At 54.9% G+C, this 14,835-nt stretch overlaps 1 protein-coding gene across 1 annotated transcript in view; it reads left to right on the top strand.

Annotated features, from left to right (window-relative positions):
- The window catches only part of MST1 (macrophage stimulating 1), a 41,985-nt gene extending 28,464 nt beyond the window's left edge, over nt 1–13,521 (top strand). Inside the window, exons 10-18 of the mRNA XM_065407754.1 lie at nt 555–657; nt 1,251–1,387; nt 2,500–2,535; nt 2,881–2,992; nt 4,055–4,132; nt 11,254–11,400; nt 12,189–12,295; nt 12,684–12,823; nt 13,360–13,521. Of these exons, the coding sequence (XP_065263826.1) occupies nt 555–657; nt 1,251–1,387; nt 2,500–2,535; nt 2,881–2,992; nt 4,055–4,132; nt 11,254–11,400; nt 12,189–12,295; nt 12,684–12,823; nt 13,360–13,521 (1,022 nt within the window). The remainder of the gene's footprint in view (nt 1–554; nt 658–1,250; nt 1,388–2,499; nt 2,536–2,880; nt 2,993–4,054; nt 4,133–11,253; nt 11,401–12,188; nt 12,296–12,683; nt 12,824–13,359) is intronic.
- Nucleotides 13,522–14,835: the final 1,314 nt, after the last annotated feature.

The raw sequence follows: 14,835 nt of genomic DNA on the forward strand, positions 1-14,835 counted from the left end.
GGGGAGAAAAGGTAGAGGAGTTGCACTATATGTAAGAGAGTAGTATGATTACTCGGAGCTCCAGTATGAACTGGAGAAAAGCCTGTTGAGATTCTTTCGGTTAAGTTTAGAGGTGAGAGCAACAAGGGTGATGTCGTGGTGGGCATCTGCTATAGACCACCAGACCAGGAGGATGAGGTAGACGAGGCTTTCTTCAGACAACTTACAGAATCTTCTATGATTCTATGATCAGTGCACACAGCCCAGTGCCCAGTAGCGACCCTACAATAACAAACCAGTGCACACAGCCCAGTGCCACGGAAGGACCCTACAATAACAAACTAGTGTGGACAGCCCATTGCCCAGGAGCAACCCTACAATAACAGAACACAGTGTGTGTGTTACCTCCTGGGCAGTCTCTGGGGTCTGGGTGCAGAGCAGGGGAGGGAGCACTAGGCTGGCAGTATCAGGATGATCCCTGAGTGGTGTCATGGTGGGGACTGGGGCCAGGGAGTTTTGGGCGGGGGAGCCGAGCACATCCGGTAATAGCTGTCATTTCCATTTCCTCACCCCAGACTGTTACCATGGAAATGGTGAGCTGTACAGGGGCAAGATCAGCAAGACCCGGAAGGGCATCACTTGCCAGAAGTGGTCAGCAGTATCGCCCCACACACCCCAGTGAGTGCGAGGGTCTCCCTTCCTCCATCAATGTCCCCCACAGCCACTGGGAGAGGTCCCTGACGGGGAGGTCCCTGCACTGGGCCCAGGAACCTAGGCGTGTGACCCTGCCATGGAGCCCGGGTCAAGGCGAGCAGCAGGGCCAGGGGCAGTGGGAATGGCACCGCCTCGGGGGGAGGGTTGTGGGGAGTGTTGGGATGAGGGATGAGAGGTGTGCGAAGGTTGAAGGGTTGGGGGGCTTGAGGGAAACCAGGGTAGCAGGGGGGGTTGAGGAGGCGGCAGGGGAGAGGGGTGAGGGGTGAGGAGCTGAGGGGCAGAGGCAGGAGGGTAGCTGAGGTGTGGGAGTTTGAGGGACAGGGCAGGAGTGTGGCTGGGGGGCAAGGGGTGACAGAGGGACGATGGGCAGGAGAATGGCTGAGGGGCAGGGGGCTGGGGGGAAGGGGCAGGAGGGTGGCTGAGGGGTCTGGGTATCTGAGGGCTGAGGAGCAAGAGAGTGGCTGGAGGGGTCTGAGGGTTGGGGGGGCTGAGGCGCAGCAGATGGGGGAGGGGTCGTGGTTGAGGGACACAGGGCTGATTCCCCCACCTTCCCCCAGGATCTCTCCTGCCATGTTCCCCGCCATGCACCTCGAGGAGAATTATTGCCGCAACCCCGACAATGACAGCCACGGGCCCTGGTGCTACACCATGGACCCCAGCACCCAGTTTGATTACTGCGCCATCAAGTCCTGCGGTGGGTGCCTGGCATGCAGAGGAGACGGCTCAGTCTCATGGCCGCTGCCCCACGCCATGTTCTCTGGGCAGGGCCGGCTCCAGGCACCAGCTGAGCAAGCAGGTGCTTGGGGCGGCCAAGGGGAAGGGGCAGCACGTCGGGCTCTTCGGCGGCAATTCGGCGGAGGGTCCCTGTCCCTCTCGGAGGGAAGGACCTGCCACCAAATTGCCGCCGAAGAAGAAAGCGGCGCGGTGGAGCTGCCGCTGATCGCGATCGCGGCTTTTTTTTTCCCCGCCGCTTGGGGCGGCAAAAACCCTGGAGCCGGTCCTGTCTCTGAGGACTGGCGTCATGCTGCTGAGTTGAGAAAATGCAGTGAGCTCGTGGCCTGGCTTCCCTCTGCCGAGCTGGCCCGTGGCCCAGCCTCCTGTTGACCCTGTGCACCACACTGGTGAGTGGCAGGGCCACTGCCACGGCCACCTCTCCAAGCCCACAGGCTGGGCTGTCCCCTCCAGGGGCCGTCTCCACAGCAGAGCCAGCCCTGGCCACCCGGTGTTCGGCACATGGATCTGAGCCTACTCAGGGCAGACCTGGGCTCTGGCCTAGGTAGAGAGATGGGCGAATTAGTCGCCCCAACCTTGCTCCCTTAAACTGCCTTGTGAGTTCCAGGTACCGAGCCGTACCTGTGTCAGGCAGGTGGTGCTCTGGGGCCGCGGACAGGCCAGGGACAGAAGGTGCTCGGGGGGGTGTGTGCGCTGGAGGAGGGGATGAAGAGGTGCGAGTAAGGACTCAATCACCCCATTCCAATGATGCAATTATGGGCTGGTTCAGTACCAGTGTGGTGCTGCTGGGCACACCCCAGAATGGCGGCTCCTTGGTGTCCGCTGCTCTGGAAACCCGGAGGCATTTTCAAAAGATTTAATCAGCAGTAAAAGGCACTTGGTCTCTGTAAAGTGGGGGTGGGGAGCTGGGTTGAGGGCTGAGGGAATGAAGCCCCAGGACTGTGCCATTGTCCAGCACAACCCCAGGCTGTGCTTTGGCCATTCCCCAGGCCTGGACCATCCATGCTCGGCTCACCTACTCTGACCCACGTCTTGGGGCAACTGACCTTCACCACCTCTGGTTTGTTTCCCCAGCAGGTGACAAGACGCCATCCATCCTGGAGACTGCAGGTAAAGCCCGCCAGCTGTGGCCAGAGTCTGGGTGCTGGGACCAGTTGGGGGCAGCTTAGCCTGGGGGGAGTGCTCAGGAGCAGAGGCCACAGAGCCCCTAGTTGACCCCACCTCCATCTCAGGACTGGGGCAGGTGGAGGCAGCTCAGCCTGGGGGAATGCTCAGGAGCAGAGGCCACAGAGCCCCCAGGTGACCCCACCTCCGCCTCAGGACTGGGGCACAATCCAGATCACCAGGTGCACAATGGGCATCTGGATCTGGCTGGGGAGTCTTTGGGGAGCTCCTGCTGAGCCTGCTGCTGGCCCCGGCTCCCGAGTGCTGCCCTCATCCTCCCCGTGCCTGCAGATAACGTGGTCTTTGCCGAGTGCGGCAAGAGGGACGAGCGCCTCCAGCTGAAGGGCCGTATCGTCGGGGGTCGCCCCGGGAACTCACCCTGGACTGTCAGCATCCGCAACCGGTGAGCAGTGTCCCCAGGGATTGGGAGCCCAGCCAGGGTGGGGCTGGGGCAGGAGATCTGGAGTGTGGAACCCTGCTGGGTCATGGGGAAGCAGCTGCAGCAGCCATGTGCCATTGGTGCCTGACCAATGCTCTGCTGACTCGAAGTGGAGACTCAGCCGGGAGCTATTTGAACTCCATTCAGTGGGGCAAGAGTTTAATATGTGCGAAGCAGCAATGTGTGCATCTTCCAGAGCAGCTAGAGCCTGGCTAGCTGGCATTGCCTTTAATAGCCCCAGCCTACTCTGAGCAGCCTCCCCCCCATGGCTCACCAGGCATAGGCTGGGGGTCAGCAAGCCACCAACGTTGGTGCCTGCTCCCGGGCCTAACAATGCACACTGCAGTTCCCCAGCATCCAGACCCCGCAGGCACTCGATAGCTGCAATAGCGGGGGCCTGGGGACTGGCACTTGCAGAACAACCAGTGGTGGTCACACCTCCTGCCATGGGTTCCCCACAGAGGAGAGAGGGGACAGGATGAGCTGCACGGAGCTGAGCCCCACGGTACGATCTCACAGTGGGCCGAAGTGCCATGCAGACCAGTTACCTCTCTCTCACTGTGGCCAATGTCACAGAGGCAGAGACTCCCCATGGGCCTCACTGTCCCATATCTGATCTGTTGGAGGTCTAGCGCACCCAGTGCTCAGTGAGGCATGGAGATCCGGAGGTTCATGAGTTAAAAATTGTCAGTAGTGGAGAATCCACAAGGACCCTGGGTAAATTGTTCCAGTGGTTAATTATTATCACCAGTAAAAATGTAAGCCTGATTTCCAGGATGAATGTGTCTAGCTTCAACATCCCGCCTATGGACAGTGCCATAGTCCCTTCCTCTGCCAGCCTGAAGAGACCAGGATGAAAGCTTCAGTTCCTGTGCCGATAGTCTGCACATTGATCGAGTCACCCTTTCACCTTCTCTTTGTTACTGCTGCCAGCTGGTGCTAACTAGATTGCCAGGCCCTGTGAGGCAGGCGGGCCGCCGCCTGGACCCTGCCTCTCCCATGTGCTAAGTGCTTTCTGCCCCGCAGGAAAGGAGTGCATTTCTGCGGAGGATCCCTGGTGAAGGAGCAATGGGTCATCAGCACGCGCCAGTGCTTCTCCTCCTGGTAAGGTGTCAGCTGTGCCCTGGAGCCCCTTAGAGCAGTGGGTCTCAAACTTTTTTACTGGCGACCCCTTTCACATCACAAGCCTCTGAATGCGACCCCCACTTATAAATTATAAACACTTTTTTATATATTTAACACCATTATAAATGCTGGAGGGAAGCGGGGTTTGGGGTGGAGGTTGACAGCTCGCGACCCCCCCATGTAATGACCTCGCGACCCCCTGAGGGGTCCCGACCCCCAGTTTGAGAACCCCTGCCTTAGGGGGAGGAAGTCCAGTGTCCTGTGCACGAGCCATTCTGGCTGAGCACATGGCACTGTGAGGGAGGGGCTGGAGCAGGGGACAGTCTACAGATCGTTCTGGACCCGTTGGACTCTGACTAGGGTTACCATATTTCAGCAAGCAAAAAAGAGGACGGGAGGAGCCCCGCCCCAGTCCTGCCCTAGCCCCGCCCCTGCCCCTTCCACTCCCTCCCACTTCCCGCCCCCCTCAGGACCCCCAACCCTCCCCCTGCTCCTTGTCCCCTGACTGCCCCCTCCTGGGACCCCTGCCCCTAACTGCCCCCCAGGACTCCACCCCCTACCTAAGCCTCCCTGCTCCTTGTTCCCTGACTGCCCCCTCCTGAGACCCTCCCCCCATCCTAACTGGCCCCCTAGGACCCTAACCCCTACCTGTCCCCTGACTGCCCCAACCCTTATCCCCACCCCCAGACAGACCCCCGGGACTCCCACGCCCCATCCAACCACTCCCCACCCCCTGACAGCCCCCCCCAGAACTCCCGACCCATCTAAACCCCTCTGCTCCCTGTCCCCTGACTGCTCTGATCCCTCTCCCCACCCCTGCCCCCTGACAGCCCCCCCGCTCCTTGTCCCCTGACTACCCCTCCTGGGACCCCTGCTCCTAACTGCCCTCCAGAACCCCACCCCCTATTTATGTACAGGCGTGACTACCTGCCCTTTCCTGGTTATTATACGCGGCCAGTCCGCATCCACATCCAGTAATTAAATAAACTAATAATTTAAATTGGAATTTCATCCATTAATAAGTATTTATTATATAATTAAAACCATTCTATTGAAGGACAGATATTAAATAACACTAAATAAATTAATGTTCAAAACAATATTAAAAATTTGAAAATTTAGAGCATGGAAACCAAAATAGCTAAAATTTAGTTTTGGCAAGATACACGGAATGGAAACTCCGGGATCTTTACCTGTCACTGAATATAGCCATCATACCAATAGTGGAATATAAAACAAGTCTACATATACTCTCCTTAAAATTTTTACTTCTGTCCATTCCCAATAATTGTAACAAATCATTATTACCTTCACTCCACTTGCCACGCGCCCCAAGCACAAAACCAAAGAAGTGAATATTTTTACCTCCCGTTAAGTTTTTAATTTCTTCCTCTAACTCAAGATAATAAGCCACCTTCTCACTGTGGGCTTGTTCCAAACTTCCGGCATTATCCTCCCATCGCACTGTAACATCAACCACCACTGCTGTATCTCCTTTTATAAATATAATATCCGGCTTTCTTAACTCAACCTTACTATTTCTCAAATGGGGCTCTATCATTACCTTCCACCCTAATTTACCAACCTTATCTACAACTGCAGACACTACTCTATTATGCCTTTTTATCCTAGCATTCTTAGTCTTATAACATTGTCCTGAGATATGGGGAACAGTCTCCCGCACTTTACCGCACCATCTACAAAGAGCATTCATACCTCCTCTTCCTCTTGCTAATGTCTCCCTAGTAGGATAAATATTTGCCCTAAGCTGCAATGCTGCGATATACGCTGACGATTTAACTTTACTAGAGTTTCTAAAAATCGAATTACTAATTAAATCATTTAAAAAATATTTTATCCCTATTCCCTGACATCTCAGTTCCGACCATCTTAAAAATTCCTCTTCCCTCCATTTCTTGGGATGAGATGTTACTGCACTAAATGACAATATTTTATCCACAAGATTTTCTCCTGCATATAGATAAGATAGGTCCATCCAATCATCTCTCGAGACAATATGTCTCCTCCATTTACGAATTAATATATTTGGGATTTGCACACTAAACTTAGTGAGAGCTAAACCACCATCCCTACCTCTAGAATAAAATATCCCATCTGTGGTACACTGAGGTAAATGTAAAATCTCTTTAACTATTTTTCTAACTAACACATCAAGATCGTCTAAAAGATTAAAAGGGGGTTCTATTAAAAGAAGATTATAAAATAGCTTCGGTAAAATATATGTCTGTAAAATTAATATTTTTTGGGCCGGTTTTAATGGGGCCTTAATTAAATTCTCACTCCAATCTTTCAATTTTTCTTTAAGTACCGGTCCCCCTACACCTATCCAGGGATCTATTCTAGCTCCTAAATATTTTTCAAAATCCCCTGGTTGAACATATTCAATCTCCTCTGACCCTATCTGCCAATTATCCTTAGGATTAACTACATAGGTTTTATGTTTAGTTAAAATATGAAAGCCTTTCGTTTTCTTCACATTAACAGAGAGATTAGTATTTTTACAAAACTCCTCTAAGATACCCAAATTTTTAATCATTCCTTTATATGAGCTACTTAAAATTGCCACATCATCGGCAAAAGCCAATGACGTGACACCATTGCCCTTAACATAAAAACCACTTCCTTCTACTTCTAATCTAGTTAAAAGGGGATCCATAGCAATATTAAACAAAATTGGGGACAACGGGTCACCCTGCTTGACCCCCCTCCTAATTAAAATAGACTCAGTAACTTCATCACCCACCCATACCCTAGTTGTGCAATTATCATAAAGGTCCCTAATAATATCTATAAAATGTTCATCTATACCAAATCTTCTCAACCCGGCTATTATATGTCCGTGTCCCACAGAATCAAAAGCTTTAGCCAGATCTACGAACACTATTGCAATTTCATTCCCATTTCGTTTAGCCCCTTTAATCAAATTATCTAATATAGCAATATTTTCCTCACACCCAGGGGCGGATATAAACCCTTTTTGTCTACTACATATCTTAACTGTTTCCACCAGTCTTTTTGCTAATATTTTGGTATAGATTCTAATCCAAACTGACCCAATTGTCAATGGTCTCCAAGATGTTAACTTCTTCATTTCCTCCTCATCTTGTGTCTTTGGTATTAAAATCGTTCTATTTTTCTTAAATTCATCTGGTACCTGTCTATTTAGAAACCATATATTAAAAATTTTTGTAAGTATTAAGGAGTCTAAATTAAAAATATCCCACAAATTGCTCACTTTTACTTTATCTGGGCCAGGAGCACTATCTTTTCTTATTTCTCTTAAAGCTATTCTAATCTCATCCACAGAGATCGGACTCATTAATATATCATTATCCGCATTCTCTGTGGATGATGGCCACCTTATCATACTACCATGTCCAATTGTTCCCAAAATATTCACATAGTATTCCTCAATTTCTTTCATAGGGATAGCACACTTAGCCTTATCTGGCTCTCCCATTATAATGCGAGTCAATCTTCTTCTATCCTTATCAAATAATTGTTGATAGAATTTATACTTAGCTTTCTTTGTAGCATATCTCCTAATTGCATTAAATTGCTTCCTTCTCCCCTCCTTTCTCATCTTCCCTTTTCCTTTATTCCTCAACTCTATTTGACTTTCATTTCTAGGGTCCTTTCCCTCTACTAATGAATAACATAATTTTTCCAACATTGCCCATCCGAGAGCTTTTGTTAAATCCTCCTTTAATAATCCTTCAGTTTCCCCTAAACTATTTATTATTTCTCTTCCCTCCCTACTTTGTTTTCCCCGTTTACATATTTTCTCCACTAAATCCACTTCTGGATGTCCTTTTAGTGGGAAAATCCTCTCTCTTGGGGGCGGAATTTCTAATATATTTACTCTAATGTCCTCTACCTCAGTCACTTCCTCCCTATCTCCTGTTACCACTAACTTCTTCTTTGCTAATTCTCGTCTTTTATCTGATATTTGTTTATTCGTTTTGGTCCTCATCTCGCTCTCAATACATTTATTTATATTCCTTTTCCCAATATATTTCCTTTCCAACTGTATAAGCTGCGCAACCTCATCTTTGGTCCATATACGAGATCTAGTCGATCCCTCTTTGATCTTACTTTTAGCAGCCATATCTTCTTTTCTTTGCTCATTCCTCACAGCAGGGTGTCTATGTCTACAGTGTTGGCTCAATCCAGATCTAGTATGAAAACCAAGCCCACAGACCGAGCACGTATGGCTCTTCATTGGGGTATCCTCCTTCTTGGGTATGCACTTGGGGTAGTGGCAAGCTATATTATGATATTGAGAAGATTTTCCACATTTACTACATACAACTCGTATGGCTTTACTTTTATGAACCACATTAATGTGTTTGGCCCATTTACCAAATGTTGGTAATATCTGGGGACATATTGGACAATTAAAACTATCAACGGGATACTCTAAATAAAAAACCCCATCCTTCCACGAACTACTTTCTAATATATTTATATTACTACCAGTACTGTTAAGATCCTTATTACGATCCCTATTAAAATCAGTACTTGGTCTAAAACTATTTAATAAACTAGACCCATTAACTAAATGAGCATTAAGATATCCCGATTCACTAACATATGGATCATCAAATGTACTTAAATACTTAAAATCTGGATTAAAACTTTCCATAGTTAAATCATTAAAAGTGTCCCTTGTAAAAACCATCGGTAAGATAGATAAAATCTCCTCACCATGATCATCACAAACAGTCTCCTCTACCTCCTCTCCATGCTCCACTGGGAGGACTTGATTCTCACTCTCATGCTCATGAGACTTCATTATAGTCCACACCATTTTATCCATTGGTCCAGCGACCCTAATCACACCCCTAATATATTTAACACTGTCAGCCGGGGCATCAAAGCCAACAGCGGGGGCGTTATTAACCCGGTCCAGCGCCAATCCGGTATAAAAATATAAATTACTTTTTTCCATAGCTAAAAGATTTACCCTTCTCAGGGGGAAACTAACCCTTTCCAGGGGGAAACTAACCCGTACCTGGGGGAAACTTACCCTTTCCAGGGGGAAACTAACCCGTGCCTGGGGGAGACTACCCTTACCAGGGGGAATCTAACCCTTACCAGGGGGAGTCAGCCCGTACCTGGGGGAGGCTACCCTTACCAGGGGGGCATCCATGTGGCACCATATGGGGCTGCCCAACCCCGTCCCACACCCCACTGAATGTGGGATGTGGGTTCGTCCTCCGCAATCCGCCTGGCTATCCAAGCCAGTTACCGACTCTCACCACGAGGAGGTAGCGGTTGGACTTGCAATCCAGAGGCTTTCCTCGAAGAGGGGTCCCAAACAGCATAATGTCGAGCTCTAACGGGCGTGTGAGAAAAGGCTCAGATCTTGGTAGGGGTTGCCCCTATTGACCGGGCTCACGCCCACCCCCACCTCACCGATAACCCATTCTCTCACTACCCTCAGGCAATGTTTCCGTCCAAGCCCGACAGCTGAGAGGGTCCAGAGACGCCTCCCTGTTCCTTGTCCCCTAACTGCCCCCTCCTGAGACGCCCCCCCCACCCTAACTGCCCCCCCCAGGATCCTACCCCCTACCTGTACCCTGACTGCCCAAAACCTTATCCACACCCCCACCCCCAGAAAGCCCCCCCGAACGCCCGACCCCCCCCCCGTCTCTTGACTGCTCCCTCCAGAACCTCCCTGCCCCTTCTCCGACCCCCTGGCCCCCTTACTCTGCTGCTCAGACCAGCGTGCCGGGGAGGAGGAGCAGGGGGAGGAGCTCCAGACTGCCGGTGCGAACGGCCGGCTGGTGATCTGCTAATGCAGGGAGGGAGGGAGTGCTCTCAGCTGCAGGGGAGAGGAGGGGGAAGTGGAGGAGGGGCTCTCTCTGGCTGTCGGAGCCCCATGTAAGTGGCACCATCCGGCCGGCTGGCCTGTCAGCAGCGCGTGCTCTGCGGGGGGGGGAAGTCCGGACATTTACAAATTCCCCCCGGACGCTATTTTTAACTCTAAAAGCCGGACATGTCCGGGGGAATCCGGACGAATGGTAACCCTAACTCTGACTGGTCCAGAGATCAGCTAGCTGGTGCCTTTGCGGTGCTCAGCGCCAGTCCAAGGGTTGTTACCATCCAGTCCTCCACGGTGCCGCAGCCAGCGGGGCCGGGCTCAGTGAGGGGCCGGGGAGCAGAAAAGGGAGGTCAGATGGGCCCTATTCATTGGCACCATTGCAGCAGCTGCAGACATCATATAGTGGGTGCTGCAGTGCCTAGGTGGGCAGCGGGCAATAGGAGCCTGTGGTTTGTCCCTTCAACCCCTACCCTCCCTACCTGCAGGCTACACAGGTGTCTGGGCAGCACAGTATTCAGCCGCTGTCGGCCTGGCCTTCCGCCCCGTGCCGCATGGCATATATCAGCCCCAGTGCTAGCCCTTCGGCATGGGCACGAGGGGGCTGCCGTAGTGATGGTCATACACAAACTGTCTGGGAGCACCTTCCTGGGCTGTGCAGCCCTTGTCCTGCAGGGAAGGGCCAGTCCTTGCTCGACCACTCCTAATGGTACGAAAGGCAGGGCCCCAGATATGGGGGACTGTGAGAGAGCCCCTGCACAGCCATAGGGTTGCCAACAGTCAAATCAAGCAAATCCAAGCGCCCTTGCCCCGCCCCTGCCCCGCCCCATCTCCGAGGCCCCACCCTGCTCACTCCATTCCCCCCTCCCGCCGTCACTCACTCTCCCACTCACTTTCACTGAGCTGAGGCAGGGGGTTGGGGTGCGGGCTCTGGGATGGAGTTCGGGTACTGGAGGGGGCTCCGGGCTGGGGGAGGAGGTTGAGATGCGGGAGGGCATGTAAGGTTCGGGCTCCAGGAGGGCGCTCAGGGCTAGGGCAGGTGATTGGGGTGTAGGAGGGGGTGAGGTGTGCGGGCTCTGGGAAGGAGTTTGGGTGCAGGAGGGGGCTCCGTGCTGGGGCAGGGGGTTGGGGTGAGGAGGGGGTGCGGAATCTGGGAGGCAGTTTGGGTCAGGGCCAGGGCGGGGGAGCAGAGTGAGGGCTGGGGGCACTGTGCTGGAGTGATGTGCTGCAGCTTGGATCGTGCCTCCTCTGGCAGTGACACTGACCTGTCTAGCTACGAGGTCCAACTTGGGACCCTCTTCAAGGACCCCAGCCCCAGCGACCCCGACAAACAGGCCCTCCCCATCCTGAAACTTGTCTGCGGGCCCTCCACGTCTGACCTGGTCCTGCTGAAACTGGCCAGGTGAGCAGGCTAAGGGTGGCGGCTTGGTGGGCCCGGGACCTCGTGCGAAGGCGTACGCTGGACCCCCACCCCCACCATGCAGCTCTTGCTGTGACAGCCTTTCCCTCCAACTGGGGTGCCCCCTTTCTTTGTAAGGTCCAGCTGGCTCCAGAGATTTCCTGTGCTCCCACAGAGAACCCCCAGGAGCCAGCCGGGGGCGCTGGGGACAGCCAGGGCATGCCCTGCCCAGGCATGCCGGGTGCCACGATGGGAAGGGTGGTCCAAGGCGGTGGTGGTGCAGGGGGCCGGCCCATGGGGCAGGTGTCTGCCTGTGACAGGGAGGCAGGTGGGGTAGTATATGGCCCTGGCTCTGGTTCTGCTTCCCTGACTCCCATGGCCTGGTGCAATGGCTCCGTGCAGGGGCATGCACTAGAGCCCAGCTGGCACACCCTGGGGAGCAAGAGTCAGCTGCAGGCAGGACAGGAAACCTGGGGCAGCGTGGGGGAATCCACCAGCAACCATCAAATTCGGGGATGAGGATTCAGCACCCCCAGGGCTGGACAGACCTGAATAAGGCAGTTCAAACCTCTGCGAGTCATTGGCCTGGGCTCCCTGCAGCCATCCTGTTGTGCTCGGGTCACATATGGAGGCTGCTCCAGTTCCGTCTGCGCTGAAGGCCTGTTCCTGCAATGGCTGTAGTGAGGGCAGAGCCTCGCGGTGCCATGCTGGGAGTTGGTTGGTAATGGACACTGGGGGTTGGCACGCAGGGAGTGGGCGGGCATCTGTATGGCACTGCTCTGTCTTGGCAGGCCAGCGACTCTGAACGATCGGGTGGCTCTGATCTGCCTCCCACCAGAGCGGTACATCGTGCCCGAGAACACAGAGTGCGAGATCGCTGGATGGGGTGAAACCGGAGGTACAGACCCAGGACCAGGAAGGGGGCAGCCAGGAGAAGAGGACTAGAGAATGCCATGTGGCACAGACACCCCCAAAGCCGTCCAGACTCCTTTACAGGCTGGGGCTGTCTGCAATGACACCCCACCTTTCCCAGCTTCCTCCCGCCCTGCCTCTCTACACTACAGGAACCCCAGCCGGATCCGTGCCCCATGGGGCCTCCCCTCTGCTCCACACTTCGGCCCCATCCCCGTTACCACTGCCACATGAGAGCCCAGCCAACGACCCCCTCATGGCTAGCCAGCCTCCCCTCCAGCCAGCCCTGTACAGGCCGGGGGGAAGGGAGATGGGGCCACCAGTCCCTGTGCTCTAGCCCCCAGGCCCCTCACCTGCTCGCCCTCTTCCTCCAGGTACCGGCAACAAGACTCTGCTCAACATAGCCAAGCTGCCCGTGTTGAGCAACAAGGAGTGCAACATGGCGCTCCGAGACCAGGTGAAGGAGAGTGAGCTGTGTACTGCGCCCCTGCGAGCCGGGGTGGGGGCCTGTGAGGTGAGCTGTGGGGCACGCTGGGAGGTGCCTGCTGGGGGGAGGGGAGTGCTGTGGGAGAGGGGAGGGGAGTGTCTAGGGGGGCAGGCTGGGAGGGCGTGTTGTAGGGGAGGGGAGTGCCATGAGAGAGGGGAGTACTGTGGGAGAGGGGTGGGGAAAGGTGGGAGAGTGCCTTGGAGGAGGGGAGGAAGTGTCGTAGGGGACAGGTTGGGAGGCAGTGTTATGGGGAGGCAAGTGCTGTGGGGGGCGGGAGAGGAGGAGTGCCGTGGGGGGGGGGCAGGCTGGGAAGAAGTGCTATTGGGGAAGGGAGGGGAGTGCTGTGAGAGCTGGAAGTGGATCCTGGGGGAGGAGGCCATGCAAGGTGAGCACGGGGAGGAGCTGTGAGGGGGCAGGGCAGGACGGGAGCACAGGAGTGGGGCCAGGGGCCCTGGGCCCTGGACCCTGCACAGTGGCACAGTGGCCTGGCACGCCTAGTCCCTGCCCATGCTGAGGGGCCAGCGCAGGGCGCAGGAGTTGATATGTTCTCTCGGCCCCTGCAGGGTGACTATGGGGGGCCGCTGGCCTGCCTGACCCATGACTGCTGGGTGCTGGAGGGCGTCATCACCCCTATCCGTGTGTGCGCCCGCAAGGACCAGCCAGCTGTCTTCACTCGTGTCTCTCTCTACGTCGATTGGATCAACAAAGTGATGAGGATGCTCTGAGCTGGTGGGGGCCCAGCTCAGGACCCAGATGGGCAGGGACGGCCCCCAGGGAGCTAAGCCCTGCTTTCCCCTCCGCCTGGTGATGGCCGTGGGCTCTAAGATGTACATTCACCCATGCCAAACTGTGCCAAGCCCTCGCAGCGTCCCCGGGCAGGGCTCTGAGTCCAGACTGTCTGTCCCATGTGCTGAGACCAAGCCAGCCAGCCCGTCCCTGGGCTGTGGGCACCGGCATTGGGTGATTGCAATAAACATGCTCAAGGTGTCGGTGGCTGTCTCTGTCAGGTGGGCTGGGGAGGGGGGATCCCCAAGGGTTCTGGGGTACAGGACCAGCCCCAAGGACTGGTGGGAGCCTGGGCAGGGCCTGGCAGGCTCCAAGTCCGCCTGGGGGAGATGGCAGCTCTGGCCCTGCCCATTTCAAGGAGCCTCTCCCCCAGGATCGGGAGGGGGGGTCTGACTCCTGAGTTGTGACCCACAGGAGCCCAGCGCCTGGCTTGGTCATGTCTTGCTGCACAGGCTGGGAGCCCCTTGTACGCGGCAGCCATGCGCACCACCAGGAGAGGGCAGCGATGGGCTGGAGTTAATGGTGGGGGGCAAAAGGAGGAGGGGAAAGGTCCTTGAGTGCTTGGGGGTGGGGCAGGAGGCAGTCCCCGGGGGGGGGCAGGGAAGCATGTGGCCCCTGGGGACCCTGGCGAGGCCAATCAACACATGGCTCCTGGGGGACATGGTGGGAGTAGAGGTGCTGGTTCATGTTTCTAGGTTTGTCAATAGAACATGAGCTGTGACACCTTCACCCAGAAGCAGGGCAGGGGGCTCTGGGCTGTATCCAACTGCAGGGAAGCCAGAGCTGGGTCACGGCGTGCATGTAGGAGGAGGGCAGGGGCTGGCTCTGGGCCTGTGACTGCCCCACTCTGGGCACAGCCCTGGTTCATCTGGCCAAGCCATAACCGGCACAAGGAGACAGGTGTAGTGTGCTTCAGGGATGCCAGACTCCAGCCATTTACTGGCACTCCCAGTGTCCCGTTCCTCCCACCTGTCCAGCCACCTTCTCGCCGAGCCCCCCGCTTACTCCACCCATCGCGCTCTGGGGCTGCAGCCTGGGACACTTTTTGGGGTACCCGAGATGTCTGGGACAAATCCCTGCCCACAGCAGGAGGGAGTGGATCTGTGTCCACCAAGGGAGACTCCCAACCCCGCCGGCTGCTGGCAGACAGGTGCACCCCCTGAGCTCCACAAGCCCTGCTCTTTCCCCAGGCAGGCTGGCAATGTATACCCCGTCACCATGGGACACACCAGTGCCCTTCCCTTTTCTGGACT

Source organism: Emys orbicularis, chromosome 7, assembly GCF_028017835.1.
Source record: "Emys orbicularis isolate rEmyOrb1 chromosome 7, rEmyOrb1.hap1, whole genome shotgun sequence".
Taxonomy (NCBI): domain Eukaryota; kingdom Metazoa; phylum Chordata; order Testudines; family Emydidae; genus Emys; species Emys orbicularis.